The sequence below is a fragment of the Lagenorhynchus albirostris genome, chromosome 13 (genome assembly GCF_949774975.1).
Source record: "Lagenorhynchus albirostris chromosome 13, mLagAlb1.1, whole genome shotgun sequence".
Lineage (NCBI taxonomy): Eukaryota > Metazoa > Chordata > Mammalia > Artiodactyla > Delphinidae > Lagenorhynchus > Lagenorhynchus albirostris.
In genome coordinates, this window is record NC_083107.1 from 33,204,531 (window position 1) to 33,221,782 (window position 17,252).

General features: G+C 42.6%; 1 protein-coding gene across 9 annotated transcripts in view; it reads right to left on the minus strand.

Annotated features, from left to right (window-relative positions):
- Nucleotides 1-17,252, minus strand: part of MEIS1 (Meis homeobox 1) — a 135,369-nt gene that overhangs the window by 112,494 nt on the left and 5,623 nt on the right. For all 9 annotated transcript variants that reach the window (XR_009543997.1, XR_009543996.1, XM_060168536.1 and 6 more), the window contains exons 5-6: nt 16,725-16,775; nt 15,175-15,321 (exon numbers count right to left, since the gene is read on the minus strand). Coding sequence is in view for 7 of the 9 variants with exons in the window: in XM_060168536.1 (XP_060024519.1) it covers nt 15,175-15,321; nt 16,725-16,775 (198 nt within the window). In the remaining 2 variants the exon portion in view is untranslated. The remainder of the gene's footprint in view (nt 1-15,174; nt 15,322-16,724; nt 16,776-17,252) is intronic.

Consider the following 17,252-nt stretch of genomic DNA (forward strand, 5'->3'; position numbering starts at 1 on the left):
GGATTAAGAAAATACTCCTCTGCAGACACAGCATACATCAATTTCTAGGCGTGCAGCAAGTGGCACCTACTATAGCTTTTAATGCGACAATAATAAAGTAACAACACTAATGGAACAACGTACGTTGACCTAGTCAACCCTGAAATATCTACATACAGGTGTATTCAGTTTATGGACCTTCTGGAAAGAATGGTTAACCCGAGCTGGCTTCGTGTACAGCTCGCTATGCCTTGGGCTATCTCCCAGCTGGTGTGTGCTCAGGGGATGCAAACTGATCTTATTTTCACCTTCAAATAACATGATTTTACAGGTGCTTTGCTCCTCCCCACCTCATCGAGTTTCATTTGATACCTAATATTTATAAATCACTTTACAGTCTACGAAGCACTTTGACGTTTTATTGCACTTGGTTTTTCATCACATCGGTATGATGCCAGAAACATTTTTTGTTTTTTTTCAGGCCCAAATAGTGAGGGTTTTTTTCCTTCAAAATTTCTTCCCTACCAGTCCCACTTAAAAAAGGTGGATAAATGAGAGTCTCGGGATCTTGATTCTGAAGAGGTCAGCTAGCAGCTATGTAGAAACTGATGAAATGATCACAGTGTTCAAAATCTGAAGTTCAGTCTGCACCTATCAGTAGGCTTTCTCTTTGGGGCAGTACACTTACTTTTTCAAACCACCGGGGCCTCTTTAGTAAATGATCTCTAATGGCTTGAAAGAGCTGGCTCGCTTCTAAAAGTGAACAATCCAGTTCCTCCAGACCAGGGGAGTCCACCAGTGTGCGTGTACACGTGCTCACACCCCGACATCTGCACACATCCACACATACATGTGCACACACATACCTGCACTGGCCCACGAGGCAGAGGCGACGGGCTCACCGAATGCCGCCATGCCACACCGCCAGCATAGCCACATCTAATTAGGCCCCCTCCCTAGACTTCTCACCTCCGTCTACACAGTGTCTCTCAGGATCCTTAAAGGCACATAACTTCAGCAGGTATGATTCTTCAATGTGTCTCTCAACCAATGGTGCCATCTGAAGAAAAGGCACCAGAAAGACCCAAACACGGAGCAGTAAGGACAAAAGGGGTCTAGGTCCTCCTATGAAAAGGGGTATATGTTATCTGTGTGTACATGAAGCTGAGAAACTGGGGATCCTGAGAATGTTTTATTTGTGAGTATCTAAAGTCCGCTGTGCTCAAACTCCTGTCTGAAGATCTTGGTGGCTCCCACTGGCATCTGCTTGGTAACCAAAACATACCAGAAAGCTCTCCACACACTCAGCCGCCAAACGCGCCTTCAATTTGCTAGAGTCCTGCTCTTGCAAAACCTGCTCTAGTAAAGTCTGCTCCTCTCAAAACCTACTATCTAGCTGCAAATTCAGATAATTCCAAGGAAATGTAAAATTCTTTATACGGATTTCCAAAAACATCCCTGGAAATCATTAAGCAAAATTCATTTAACCAGGACAAGTTTAAGCAGGATGCTTTGTTTTAACACAGTAAAACTGCTCCCTTCCCTTTTAAGATTGTGTATGTTTTTAAACGCCAGAAGCTCACAGATTAAGACCGCAGCCTGCACACATATCGCGGATCAGGGCCACGTTGAAACGTGTTCAGGAACGGTCTGGAGGCAAAACCTTTTCTAAGTCCACCCTCGGTCCTGCTGCAAGATGATAAAGTTCGGGAGATTTCTGTCGGGCTCTGGGGCGGTCCCTGGTGGTGGCCTTCACGTGCCGGGGAGACAGACTCTTTCAAAGGTTATCTCCCTCACACACTTCTCCTTTTTCTCATTTCCTTCCCCGTCCCCGCCTCTACCACCTGCCTTGGCCAAGTCTGCCGGCCTGCCAGGGTTCTTGTTGGGCCCCCTTTTAATGCTGCGATAAAATGCGCTTATTACCCACCCCCTCTCCCCACTTAATAGAGGCCTGAGGGTAATTCTGGTGACTCCAGGCAGATGGTAAATTCGTGGTGAGACAATGGGAATCCAGCATTCCCTCTCAGGATCTGCGGCTCTCCCCAAGACACTACCCTTCCTCTTCTCCCAGGTCCAGCCCCACCATATTTGGCACTGTGGACTTCTCATCTAGAAATGCACCTCAAGGACTATTCAATTATCCCTTAACTGTGCTGCTCACGACTTTGGCGCCAGCCGGTATCTTGACGCACAGCATAAGTGTGTCTAACTCAGCATCAAATAAGGTAGAGTTCTAAAACCTTAGCAACTCTGATGTATTGCTTTAAATATGTATACATATATATATGTATATACATTTACACACACACACACACGACTGCATGATAGCAGGAGTGGGCAGTTTGTGGAGGCAGAGACAGCATCTGTTACATTGAGTTCTATATTTCCCAGTTCTCACGTCCCACAAATGAAACCTACAAAAACGTTAATTTTTCAAACATTAAATCCTCTATCTCTGTGTAATGGGGCGTGTAGAGAGGAGGAGAAGAATTTTTGTGCTTTTTTGCCTTTGGTGAAAATTCTCCAAGGAGTAATTTCATCTCTAAATGAAAAGTTTTGTATCAGGTGATTGTCTGAGCTCCAGGAATCACCAAAGCCTCTGGTTCAGACATGGGGGGACACGCAAGTGCACTTTCATGTATACACAGTGCCACGCACCCATCACATGCATGAGGAATAGGGCAAAAGAACAAGAACGTGGAGAGAACAGATTTTAGTGTTTTTAATTACACTGTGATGGAATCTAAAGCAGCGAGGCAGTCAGATACACTTTTTAAATCTCCTGGTCCTTAACTATTTTGCCTACTCTCCTGCAAATATCCATGCCCCATTCTCCCAATACTCAAGGCAGCAGGGAGGGCAGTGAGCTTAGGAAGCTCAGGCCCAGCACGATGGGCCACTCCCCGAAAGCTCCTTAAAATCCTACTTTCCCACAGCCCAATATCTTTTAGGTCACAACTCTGACACTCTCGGGTCATTACTGATCTGCAGAGTTGAAATAATTCATCCAGGAAATTATACATGAATTGACAATGCGAAGGAAAATGACGACAGATATAAAACACCACCCAAGATATTCGAAATGCTTTCCTTATGAAATCCACACAGCACTGATTCATTTTGCCCAATTTTTCGACATTGAGAATCAATGCCAACACCATCCCTTAGTGACCCCACTGTGGTCTCAGAAGAGGATATAGATTCGTACATGGGGGAGGGACATTCAGACAATTACAAAGAAAAAGGAAAATTACACCCAAAGGGAAACTGCTACCAAGAGGTGACACCAGTTTTACCCAAATCTCAAAACTGCAAAGTAGGTGCAGAACTAAAGATGGTTCAAGTGCACTGAATGTTCAAATTCTACTAAGCAGTTTGTTGTGGAGAACAAAAGAGAAGTTAAAGCCTCATTACACTTGGAATCTTAGTAAAAGTACGTAATTTACGTTTTAATAACCTTTCCTTTCCTATGCTATTGTATTATGGCTGGCATAGTATTCATAAAAATAAACTCCTATATTGACTCTATATGCTTTTACTCCTGAAATTGTACCTGTGAACTATAATTCACAGTTAAATGTTTAAAGAAAACAAAACAAAAAACCTCAAATCCAACTGCCACCTCTGTATTTCCAAATATTTGTACCTGAATAATTCAAACCTTACTCTTCATTTATCTGCTGAGAACTTTCCACTGAAATTTAGCTGATTTTCTATCACTGCTATATAGGAGTGGCAGAAGAATCTGTAAATTACATGCCAGCATACCTGGTGTTATAAAGTTCCTTTCATAAGACTGCCTGCTTCCCAATGTTTTATTTTACAATTGTAACTCAGTATTCAGTGCACCTCATTCTGCAAACAAATTAAGATAAAATAAACTCAAAAGTGTCCTATATATAACAACTTCAAACCACAAATTTTCTAGGCAACCATCCTAGCAAAAAGAACATCCGATAAGGCCAAAAACATTGTATCCTGAGTACAAGTAGATACTGAGATCTTGTTAGCAACTGGACCTCAGCCAGGAAGCATTTGCACTCAGAAATGTGGGAAAAAAGTACTCAGCACAAGAGCTGCACATAACTGTTACTTGAAGTTGAACCTAAAAACAAATCTGTAGTGATTCACTGTCCTATCTTGGCCACACATCTGAGTGGCCAGTCCCCTCTCACACTATGATGAAATCAGAATAATAGCCACCCCTCCTAAAAGGAATTAAGACAGTATTTTGCTCAAACTCTATGATTATATAATGGCCTATAAAACCACACCCCATTAACGACTACCCAATCTCCCCTCCCCAAATCAGCTTCATGTTGTTGAAGGCTGGGCAGACTGTACAGGTAAGAAGATGAAATATGATGTAAGGTTCTGTTTAGGGTTTACTGTTTTAAATGCTTTAAGTGCATTCTTACTTAGTTCTTATGCAGCTCAGTAAAGTGGGTTCTTTATCCCCATGTTACAGATGATAAAACTGAGGCTTGGGGAGGTGAAGTGACTTACCCCCTCACAGCACAGCCTGTATTGTGTATATACTTTATTGGGATACCGCCAGCCTGAAAGGTTGTGTAACTCGAAATTACCACCAATGCCCTTCATCGCTCTCTTTCAAGTGTTTCTGAAATCTTCTCTCTTCTACTTCTAAACTCTCAGACCAGAAAATCCACAACTTTGACACAAGAAGGAAACAAGAATTCAGCCAAGATGCAGTCATGTTTTATTCTACTACCTTACGGCATTATGCTTTGGATAACAGAATAGCAGAAACTTACATTTACCACTGATTTCCACTAACAATTAGCAACAGGGTATTTTCTAATTTTCCGGTGCGTGTGTGTGTGTGTGTGTGTGTGTGTTTTAGAAGTGCTGCCAGTTTTTATATTTTCAATCAAATTTTATTTTCTAAGTATCATCATTCCTCAAGGATTTTTGAATTTTCAAGCCCTCTCACAGTGTGAAATTTGGAGGTGGGGAGTAGATTGTTCCCTTTTCTTCATTATTTATCTCGGTAAAATCATTAGAGAGGCCTTTCTCAAAGCATCTTGAAATTTAATTTGTGTTTCTGGTTCCCAGACTGGCTAAGTTCTCTGTAGTTCAAGGCCTTTAACTGAGAGATCAACTAAAGCAACTGTGAATTCCAGAAGCAGGAGGTTGAGCTGTACCACTGGTGCACTTTTTAAGGAATTCCAGTTAATCAGAATGCCATTCTTCCTCCACACCCAGGGCTATTATTCTTGAGGCTCTTTGTATTATTTTAACAGTTATAGAGTATTTGGAGTATTAGAAGTAGACTACAAGTGAAGAAAAGCCCCATAATTGATTTGTTAATGTTTTATTCTCCTCTTTTTCTATTGGCATGTTCTTTACATTCCCTCAATAAATATTAAATACTCAGGTAATGCTCTCTCTTAGGTGGCAAGCAAACCTTTAGAATGTCGAAACAGTAGAGAGAAGAACAATGTACCTAATTGAAATGGCAGGGTAATTTGGAAAATAAAATTGAGTTGCTGCAAATCCCAAATTCCAGAATAAAAATGTTTATGCTCGCTCAGATGCAGATTGTTCCTGGCTTTGAATAATTCTTAGAATAAAAAATACTTGAGCACCAACAGTACACTTGATATGCATAGAACAAGCGTGGTCTACACATCTCTATTATTTTGTGCAAGGAAGTGCAGGGCACAATGAGCCTGATATTTTTCTTGGTGTTTTTGTTTTGAATACAGCTTATAAAGCATCCCAATAAGGTGAAACAATAGGCCAAGCCACCAAATATACAACCAGTGTTAAAAATGTCATGGACGGGATTCTTCAGAAAATTGTAAACACCTTAAGGAAGGGACAGGGAAGCATGCTGAAAGAAATGAAGGGGTTAAATGATTCTGCTACTCAATATCTTATTTCCCCCCTCAGATATATTCATCACCCAGATCAATTCAAAATGTGAAATTCTGGATTCTCTTTGGCAGAAGCTAGAGCCAAGAAACAATTAAAAATGAAAGTGGAAAAATGCATTTGCGCCTGTTATTATGAAATGCTAACACGTACTGACTCTATAAGAGATGATGTTTATCTGTACACTGAGGGCAGTCTTATTATCTACTCAGGGCTATGCCATTCTTGGCAGAGATGCGACCCATATCTCTCAAAGATAAATTCCATATGCTCTGTAGAGTTATAGCATATTTCCCATAAATAATGTATACAATAGACTGTAAATAAATAATACGTTTATCTGAACTGTTCAAGAGTGAAGGGCAGGGTGCTTACTCAGGAGATGAAGTCTCTTATGAATGAACCATTTCAAATAAAAGTAATGTCCAATGGTGAGTTAGCACCAAGTTCTTAACACTAAAATATTCTTAAGCTGGGGTGGGGAGGGGATGTTAAAAGTACCCCAGATCTGGTGGGAACTTTCAAGTAAATGTTCCAACTAAATGCAAAATGCCCAATTTAATTTCACTGCTAAAGTTTCTGTTGTGATTGTAGCATCATAGCTAATAGGGTTTTACCTATTTGCTGCAATTCTTAGCTCTCTCTGTACACTACTGCTTTTTATGATCAATGAAACACCTAGACTTAAAATGTCATGTACGAGTTTTTGTCCCATGAAACACACAGTGGATTTTTTTTTCCTTTGTGTGAACAATTTTAACATTGCACTGAATAGAAAGGAAGGCTACGGAAAAAAAAAAAATTCAAAAACAACCCATGTGCACTAGGTAGTTTGCTGGGACTTCATGCAGTAAAAATTGTTAGTTCCCCACCCCCGAAGTATCTCCCTTTTTAAAGCCCAGAAGACACACAAACTATTTCCACTTCTTAAAAATAGTGGAAGTAGGCCTTTAGACCCGCAGACATTGTACACCATTTAGTATGAAATTAAGTTTTCAGATCGCTAAGGAATAGTCTCTGAATTACAGAAAACACTATAGGTCACAGTTAATTATAGCTTGTCTGTCAAATTAAGTTAACATTCGAGAACACATCCAAATAGTTATGGAGCTATTAAGAGGAGTTTTATTGTCAAAGAAATTCTTATTCATTCAGCTTCTAATGTTTTTAAAAGAACAGAGATAAGCCTTTTTACAAGCTAGGACCGAGTAAGAAAACTCTGGGTTTACATCAAATTGCTCCCTTCATTGTCCTTTTGATGACTATGTCAGTTTCATTATAAACTTCATTTTCCAGAGTTTCATAATAGTCATAAACACACTTGACTTTAAAGAGTTTCTATGGGACATAATGTGAATGCAAATGCAGAATAAAATGCAAATCATGGAGGTCTGGGACCAAATATGGACTATCAGTTAAGAATCCAGTCACTGAAAACAAACATTTAGGCCTTAAGAGGAAGAGCACGAAGAAGCTGATATGAATCTTTACATCAAGTATTCACAGCCCTGGGGAAAGCAAGCAAGAATAACAGTTTTCAGTTTTTCACCTAATTGTAAAGCACAGTTTGGGAATATTTGATGACTTTGGTTTCTATTCATTCCCGTTCTAAAGTGAGGACCATTTTTCATCTTCTCAGGAAAATAAACCCACATGTGGGTAATAACCCACAAGGTACTCAAATAGGGAAAGGAGACCTAGCAAACTAGTTCAAGTTCAAATCTCAGGCATAGGAGGCTTGCCAGTCAGTGGGGAAAAAGTGATATGAAAAAGAAACAGCTATAGCTCTGTCTTGCTAAATAACAACCAACAACCCAGACATTTACAGCTAATGAATAATGAGCAGGCGATCATGTTGTGTTGTAAAATGTGAGGAAAAATCTATAGAAATGGAAATTCATGATAACAATTAATTCTAAGTTAGCATATGTTGTCAAGGAATCATTCTAATATCGCTCAAAATGTTAATTATTTACTTACTACTATCTTCTAAATGAGTCAGAATCATGTATGTTTAAATCCATTGTAAAATTTAAGACTTGATATTGTGTCAAAATGAAGGAAAAAAGGACTATAAAATGTTGCTTAAACTTGTTAAACTCATAAAAAGTTGCAGCGATTTTAAAAGTATTATTTAGTAAACTTATTAACAGTAACAGCATTTCCTTTCTGTGGAAAAATACAATTTCATTTAAGCTTTTTTTAAAAAACCATAACATTTCACATTCACGGTTCTTTACCTCATGATTATAAATCCTATTACTCGTAAATGGAGTCATGAGGCTATCAAGGGAAGAAATCAATGGGGAAATGTATTTTTGAGGATTGCAAATAATATAAAATTTATTTTCACAACTTAGCTATCCTGCATTAGTTTATGCCATATACAGTGGTGCATGGAAAAGCCAGAGCATGGTTATTGCATGACTTAAAGAGAGTTAATGACTTAGTTCTGGTTATAATTTGTATTTAACTGTATGTACTCATGATACAAATAAACAACAGGTGTATATTTCAATAAATGTAAAAAAAAGTGTCTTTTCAACAGAGAATAAACTCTTTTTGATATGTTTTAGTCAGTTTTAGGAATTCTGAACCAAGAAGTCCAGAAATATAAAATAATTTCAAAAGATTTGCACTCTTGTATTTTCCTTTAACGAGAACATATTTCCTAGATTAAGAAATGCTATTTGGAAAAAGAGTGTTCAGAGAGAGTGTAGCAAAGTGTTGCCAATTGCTTTAATTCTGCACACATGAATGCATTAAATTGACTGAAATTGGATTCTAGTTTCAAATATTTAAATGAGTATATACTCGCTTATTTCACATGGTAGCTTTTATACCATTTATTAAAATGTCAAATTCAGAAGTGTGGGAAATCCAGCAATTGCCCGATATAGGTCTGCTTTCTGGAGAGGCTGTTTAAGACTCCAATAAGCTTTCCCAAATTCCCATAATCCTGAAATCATGGCATATTAAATTAAGGATACAGTGAGGGAGTCTTTTTACCTTTTACACTACTCATCTGCTTGAATTTTTCAAAACTGATTTTATACACGTGAGGTTTCTTCACAAATACGTAAGATAGTAAAATATCCAAACTTTTGCTGGATCCCCAACGTCAAATTTTGGAATGATTATTTAAATTGAAATCGTGAGTCTGTGTTTCATGTTTTAGACCCTAACTTTTTAACAGGTACCAATATCCTGATGTTTCCTGCCCTATGTGATTTACAGCGGCGTTGTTTTACTTGGGATTTTGAAAACTTTCAGGCCTAACATCTGCACAACTGTCAGATACACTGTGTCACATGTATTCTATTTTTATTTCTTTATTTGTAAAAGAATACTTTCCCATAGTTTTGATGTCATCTTTAAATATTAACTTAATTTTTTGCACTCAGGAGAAATGGCAAAAACATCTGTTTCAATTATAACATAAACTCAAGTGCTACTTTGATACAAATATAACAGATATCATAATCCAAAAAAGGCCATGGAAAATGCTATAGTTGCAAACATTTAAGACTGTGTAACAAAAATGACTGAGAATGGTATCAGTTTACTATCCTTCAACTATTTCCCTGACAGTGGAGTCAAATAATGTTGAATTATAGACCTTCTTACAGGAAGTCTTATTTTGTGTTCGTTTTTTGATCATTCCCTTGCTAGTCCCTATAGGAATTTGGCTGTCTGCCGACTTTTCTTTAAAAGTTTCTGTATACATACTCGGGTTGTGTTTGTTGATTAAATGATCATTTATTAAAACTTAAGCATTTCACATTGGTTTGACATATTTACGTTTCATGAGAAAATATTGCTATTGCAATGGCAAGCATAGCATTACCAATGTGAAAATCCTTCACTTGAATCCATTTGACAGCATTTTCATTTATAAGTGTCTTAATACAACTTGTTGTGCTTTCTTCAGTTTCTCCAATTCCACCTGCGAGGGAAGGTAAGCTAGTTTTATAACAGTAGGCCCCTCCGTAATACTTTAGTCTATCCGCTTGGCCTTAAAAAAACCTACGTTTCTACTATGGGACCACAAATAGTCTTTGTTTTTAAGAATATGGAGTTTTATTCCATAATTTTCCATCCATCACCCGGCAACAGCTGTGTTTTAAATCTTTCGGACTATGACAAACATTTTAACATTTAAACATACGAGTGTTTGAAAACATAATGATTTAAAATTTGTTTATTTTCAAAGTTGGGCAATTACAGCATGATATTTCAGTTACTTTTTTGAAAGCAGGGCCCGTATTTTAATGCCTTTTCTTCTTCCTCCTCCTTCTCCTCTTCTTCTACTATTTAAGCTTCTCCATGTTTTCTAATAAAAATCTCTATGTTAGGACCAATAGCAAGAGTCCACACAACCACTCTATATATTTCCAAATCATGAGCAATGGAGTCATTCTGGTGGGAAAGGGATTGCTATTTGAGTGACCTATTGCCACAGAGCTAGTTAAATCACTGAACAATAGTTAGTGTTATGGGGCTTTACCTTGTACAAAGTAGCATTAGTATCATTGCTTTCTATTAACCATAGAACTTGCACTGGAGACTTCCACAGAGAGAGAGAGAGAGAGAGAGAAACTAGGAAAGGGGAACAACTTCTGTAGTATTAGCATTTAGAGTTTGAGACATTTAACAATGTAATTGATCTCAACCTACCTGCATATACTCTGTACTTCTTTTTTTCCCTCTCAAATGTTTTTGACATGCCCCTAATAAGAATCAATACATCCCTACTCTGACATTCACACATAAATACACACAGAGAGCCAATCAGAACACAACAATAAAAACACACCTGGTAAACAACTATCTTTGAAATCAAAGGATACTAAGCAACAAAGAGCCTAGAATGAACATCCCAATTAGCCACTGTAGTGACAAGCAGTCAACACCTTATTATTTAATCATTAAAGGGAATCTTGCCATAATTTCCCTTTGACATAGTTCCAAAGGGAATTAAGAGTACCCTCCATGACTCACAACAACAATCAAAATAAAGTTAGATGATGTCAAGACCCCATCACTTGCAAGGCCTGTGGACACAGAGGTTCCAGGATTAAGGCATTAACTGAGACCCTAAAAGTACTTACAACTTAAATAAGATGTGTCCGTGTGTAAGCATTCAGAAACAAACTGACAAAGGGACCATTTTCCTATCCCTCCATGTTTGTGTCCAGTTTTCTTAGTGGATGAAAATAAATTGCTTGCATTCCTAGTATTAGTAAATATCCCATAGTCTCATCTATTTTTTTCTTCCCCTGAAGCAGCACATCTAATACATCAAGAATATTAGGCCTCCCCATACCCATCCCTTAGTAACACCTCCCCAAAAGAGAAGGCTTAAATCTCCCTTGGAGGCATCCCCATCACACTTTGCAGGGAGGGGTGCTTTCGATCAAGTTCAGTTTTAAGAATTTTATCTCAAACTATGCTTCAGAAACAACATTCCGGACTCTTCAAATAAAACAATCGCCACCTGGGTTCCCTGGCCCACTGGGGAACCAAATCGCACTGGCTCAGGGCTGCCCCTGATCCCCAAGGCCCAGAAGCCTGGCGCTTTCCAGCCTGGGCTACGCAGCCCCGGCGGCTGTCCCCCGTCCCCGAGGAGCTCAGCAGCACTTGGCATTTAACCTGCCTGGCGAGCTTGGCTTTCTGGTTCCATCTCCGCGAGCCACATTACTTCTCCCCAGATATTAGAGACAAATCTGGATTAACAGGCAACAGGGCGCCCTGCGCAGCCCGCCAGCCCTTGCACAGGAGCTGTTAAATGCAGATTCAGCCGAGGACCCCCCGGAGAGCTGCTATTGAATAAAAATTGTAATCCAAAGGGACCTTTTCTTTGCCTCCCACTGCTTGTAGGAGAACCCGGGTTGGCGCCCGAGCACAGGCCAAGCTACTCCCGCTCGCTACCAGCAGGCCTGGCCACCTCGGCTGGTGGCCTTCAGGGCCCGAGGACTCTTGCTCTGCTCTCCATTCCCTCTCTCGACCCCTCCTGAAAATGGAAAATGCTTAGATTCAAGGAGTGGCGAGCAACAAACAGCCCTGGGAAGGAAGGTTTAATTCGATGGCTCCCTCCTGGAGTGCGGCCTAAAGTCTAGCGACTGGGCAGCCAGATTCTTCCCCGCGTAACCCCTCTTGGCCTCCCCAATTCCACCCTGGGTCCCCCAAACTCGCGCCCCGCCTCCCCTCGCCCTGCGTCCTTCTCCATCGCAAACCAGGCTCAACCCTGGCCTCGACGCCTCGCACGGTGGCCCCCTCTGCGCCCGCTCCCGGGGTCTCAGCACGGCCCTCACCCCTGCCGAGGCTCGGAAGCCCCCGGTGCCCCTCGCTGCTCCCAGGCCCTGGGCGTCGGGGGCGTCCGTACCAAGCGGGGAGCGTAGCAGTCGGGAGAGGGCGCCCGGGAGGCCTGCGCCCGCGGGAGGTGACTCTCGGGCCTGGGACTTCGGGGTCTGGGAGCGGGAGTGGGGGGCAGGGAGTTGAAAGTGGGGTGGGAGCGGGATTACGACTTCGACTGGCGTCTTAATCTGATAAGAAAAAAACAAAAACAAAAAATACCACCAAACTAACGACACTACAAGGCCAAGCGGATTTCCGCCGACTTAGCCCTCCGGGAAGCCGGCTGGTATCAAAGTCGTGGATCCCAAGTCCCCGCGCGGGTGGCAGCCTTCGCGCCCTCCGAGGAGAAAAGTAAAGTAAAATAAACTGCGCGGCCATCAGGCCCTAGAGACAGAGGGGTTAATGACCTAACGAGGCCCCGCGCTCGCACCACACCTGAAGCATCCAGTCCCGCAGCGCACACTCCACCGGAGCTCAGACTGGCTGGGCCGCATTCGCAGACAGGTGGCGAGGCCGTCCTTTCCGGGCCCGGCCCCCGGGGACCCGTGAGCCGGCTCCAGTTGGGAGCACTGGCGCCCACCTGGCGGCCCTAGTGCCTCGTCCCTCCGTTCCCAACTCCCAGGACAGGGGACTCCACTCCGCGGCCGAGGCACAGTCCCGCGTGCGCCCCGCGCTCTGCGCGCCCCTCCCCAAAGGGAGCCCAGGCACTCCCGCTCCTGGCTCCAGGGAAGCGGATAATTCCAAAGCACAAGCTTGGGGTTTGCTGCCCTACGACCAACGGAGACTTCGGTGAGCCCGAGGGGTCACGCGAGTGCGCCCACGCGCACAGGCCAACGGCGCCACGAGCTCAGCCAGAGCTGCGAAGCCCACTTGTAGGCGGCGGGAGAGGGACGCACACTGCTCATTTTATAGGTGGGGAGGTGAATAAAGTGCGAATTTTTATCCAAGACCACTGCCTTCCAATCTGCGTATCTCAAATAAAGGTAACTGAGTAACACCCCGAACTCTGGTCCTTTATCTTTGACTTTAATAAAATAATGATTCGATGAGAAAATGGGGTATAAATCTTCATTTTGGAGGCAATTAAAGTGTTGATTTCATTCATGCCCCTAAGCGATTCTTGTAATTTGCTCAGATAGCTTTATGTACCCAGCACTCCGGAGCTTTTAGAATCCCATTTTCTAGTTAGGCTTGTTGGATTACAATTTTTATTCAACAGCAGTTACCCGAGGGTTCCTCAGCGGAATCTGCATTTAACAGCTCCGGGTGAGGCCTGGCGGCCTGAACCAGGCGGGAGGCCGAGCAGCTGGCGGGGCCGGGACCCGGAGCCGCCTGCAGGTTTCCCACCTCGGTGGGGACGCTCCAGGATTGCGCAGGCTGCCTGTTCCGAGTGTTGTCTACACTGCCAAAAGTTTGCAACTCGCCAAATAGTAGGAAGGACCCGGCGCGTTGGCGCTTTTAAATCTCAGCTTTGCCTGCCTTCCACTCGTCGTGGGAAAAGGAGGAATTCAGCCTCTGCCGCGGGGTTACCCAGAGAAATCCAAGCTGGGAATTTTTTTTAAGGGGGTGATATGGAGAGAAGCAAACTTTAAGATGACACCGAGACCGAGGAGTCGGGCATTCCGGCAAGGAGTCTGCAAGGCAGCCGCTGGCCAACCGTGATCATGGTAGAGCTTGCAAAGAAAACTCTGCATGACTGGTTGTCCTTTGGCCTAACAAAGGCAGGCTGCTCTCTCCCCCAAGACGGGGCTCACGTGCCAAGTCAGAAAGAGAAACAACTCTGGGCCTTCACTTATAGGTGGAGAAGCACAGGAGGCCCGCCACCCAAATCTTTAGACGCGGTGCCACAATTCGCAACCGAGAGCTGTCCTGAGCCCTGTTTCATCTCACCCACTCCTCACGTTTTCACTTTCAGTGCATTTTTGCAACTCCTCTGGACCAATCCAGAGATACAGCGACAGGAGCGGGGGCGGGGGGGGGGGAGAGAGAGGAGAGAGAGACTGGGAGCAAACATCGGTGTTGGGGTGAGAGAGAAATGCCCCCCAGCAACTCCAAATAAAAGTCGTCCCCACTTAGCAAAGCAGCGGAAGAAGGGCCTGGAGGGAGGATGAGAGAGGAGGGGGTGAAGCAAGCAGAGGCCGGCAGTTCAGAGCAGGGCGGCGCGAGGTCCTCCACCCGCCACACCGAGGGAGTCCCCGGGCGCCCCTGTCGCTGACACTTCCAAAAGCTGCCAACCCAGAGGGCCCAGAGCACGTACCAGCTGGAGGATGAGTGGAAAGGAGGAGGAGAAACGTCCATATTTATCTGTTTTTATAACCTCGGCCTGGTCTTATTTTTTCTATTAAGTACAATAAAATGGGCGAGCTTGCAGCGAGCACTGCACAAAGCAATGTTCAGTGAGGTCTAGAAGCGTTCGGCCGAGGAAAACTGACAAGACAGGCTAATGAACCGTATAGACAGGGAGAAAATAGCCAGCATTTGCTAGATTTCAAACCCTCCCTGTCTCTCTTAGACCACCTATCTTGGGTTTATTCCTAATAAAATAAGAAATAAGCAGACCCTACACTTTTCTTCGAGATAGCAAGGGGGAAAAAATGCTCCAGAACAAAGCCCTACAATCAGAGGCGGTCACTGGCGGTTAACACTCCCATTATTATAGAGGGTAAATAAAATAAAGACAAAAATTAAAAGCGACAAGAAACAGGTCAAGTTTGCAGGCAAAGCTTTTACAAGCTCATCTCTCCAGGTCGAATCCCAGAGCCAGCCTTAATGAAGCAATAATAGCCGCATTATTCAAAAATTTTCATTTCGATGGAAATGTATCTAAAAGGGACTTAATCATATGCAAATAATAAAAGGAGGTGGTAGTGACCCAGCAAGCAATATGCATACAGATTTTTTTTTTTTCTCCCAGGGATGTTGAAATTGAAAAGCGCGTACCTGGTCAGTTAGATTTGCTGATCTCGTTATATCTTCACTGTCTGATTTTGATCCTCCTTCTCTATCGTCTATCACCAAATCGATAGGCATTTTCCCTTTCAAACAGCTAATATACCGGTGGCAGAAATTGTCACATAATTCGTGTACCTACATTATGACAGAAATAAAAAAAATGGAAATATAATCAGAAGTTCATAAATGACATTGACAGTGCAATCCACCCCCCTTGTGAGATCCAAACTTCTAAATAGGGGAAACACAGGGCAATTGTCCTCCAGAGACCCTCAGACGCATCCAGAATTAGGAATAACTTTCTTTTCTTGCAAAATAGAGATATCGCAGAAAATTGACAGTGACAAGATGATTCACAGGCTACAACATATTCAACACCCGTGTTAAATTCATCAGCTCCCGGGGCTGTGGCCATTAGAGAGGTGACCTGCGTGGGTGACATTTAAGGTAAACTATTTAATTTCGTCCAGTTACTTTATCAGAAATCCTTTTCCAAAATGTCTAAGAAAAAATTTATATATATATATATATATATATATATATATATATATATCTCCAAAGGACCAATACTGTGTTGGTATAGGATATATGCCTGAAAACCCAAGTCCCTGTAACATTTGTCATTAGGGTTTCTATCTATAAGAAGTATATTTTATGATGCTTCCTTGAAAAAAAAAAAGACTCGTGATATGGGGGGAAACCCTACAGCCACCAAAAGTTATCGAATTGATTTTTAAAAAAAAGGAAAAAAGATGCTTCAAAATATTTAGGCATAAGTGGAGTGGTCTCTTACAGGACCCAGGCATCACTGACATGCAAAAATTCACAAGAAACCCCAGTGTGCTTGCAATTTAATGTTAGTTTGAATTCCAATGCATTAAGTTTTTATTGCTGAGATTTATGGAACAGCTAGCAAAATCACGTTATCCCACACCCTTTCTTGAGTGTGAAGGTGGGGTGTGTGCAGCATTCTCAGATTCAAGAAATTGACACAACTATCAACTCTGCTTTGTCTCTGCAAAACGGTTAAAGTGCCTCCCCCACCACTCCTCCAGACTCCCTGCCTCGTTCTCCTCCTCCCCCTCTGCCTCTCCCCTGTGTCTGACCTGCCGCTGCTCTCAGACTGTCTTCCAGAAACTCACTAAAACTAAACAAAACTTTTCCCCCTCAGAGGCAGCAAAGAAGAGGAGGAGGAAGAAGAGAAGAGACCACAGAGGTGTATAACCTGCAAGCAAACTCACAACAGCATTCTAAACATCAGAGGGGATGCCTAGAATTGCAACTGTTTATACAAAGCCAGCAAGGTATTAAGAATGAATACAAGGCTAGGGCGTTTGTGATCCCGGTTTTAGTGGCTAAAATTGTAATTAAACTGCAAAGAGAAATGGACGCTAAGATTGGCCTTGACACTAATTACCAGAAAGAAAGTCATTTATGCAAATGTCTCAGAAGCCTGAACTTCAGCCATTCTGAACCCTCCCCCTCTGTGTGTTTGGGCATGAGGGAGAAGCAAAAGGAGAAAAAGCTAGAGAAATTACCTTCTCTAATTCCAACAGATGAAACCTTAATACTTGTATGGCTTGAATCATCTGCAAAGATACAAAAAGAATGAGCGCCCCATTCCTAGTTTGCAGAAAATTGGCTGTTGCAGCTCTAACATCGCCAGCCTCCCCCCACCCCCCAAATAGAGTTATTTTGATTTATGGCAATAACACTAAAACTTAACAGCAGCGAGTGGGTACCATCTAGAGGTTTATATTTCTTAAGGAGAAAAAAATAGCTAAAACAACAACCAAGCATCTAAGGGGGGATCATAAACCTTCTCCTCTCCCATGGCTCCCCCACCCTTTCCCAGCGCCACTGCCCCTACCCCACCCCCAAAGGGCCGCATCCCTCGACTAGGTGTTTCCTTGCAAGGAGTGCGCGGAAAATATTCCCAACAGTCCCCAGACTGTGGCTTTTCACACTGCAAACTTTCTGCCACCTTCTGCACACCTTTCAGATAAACTGGTGGTTTGGGGCCTCTGGCCCGGTCGCTGTCCTCATGACGCGACTTTGAGGGCTGG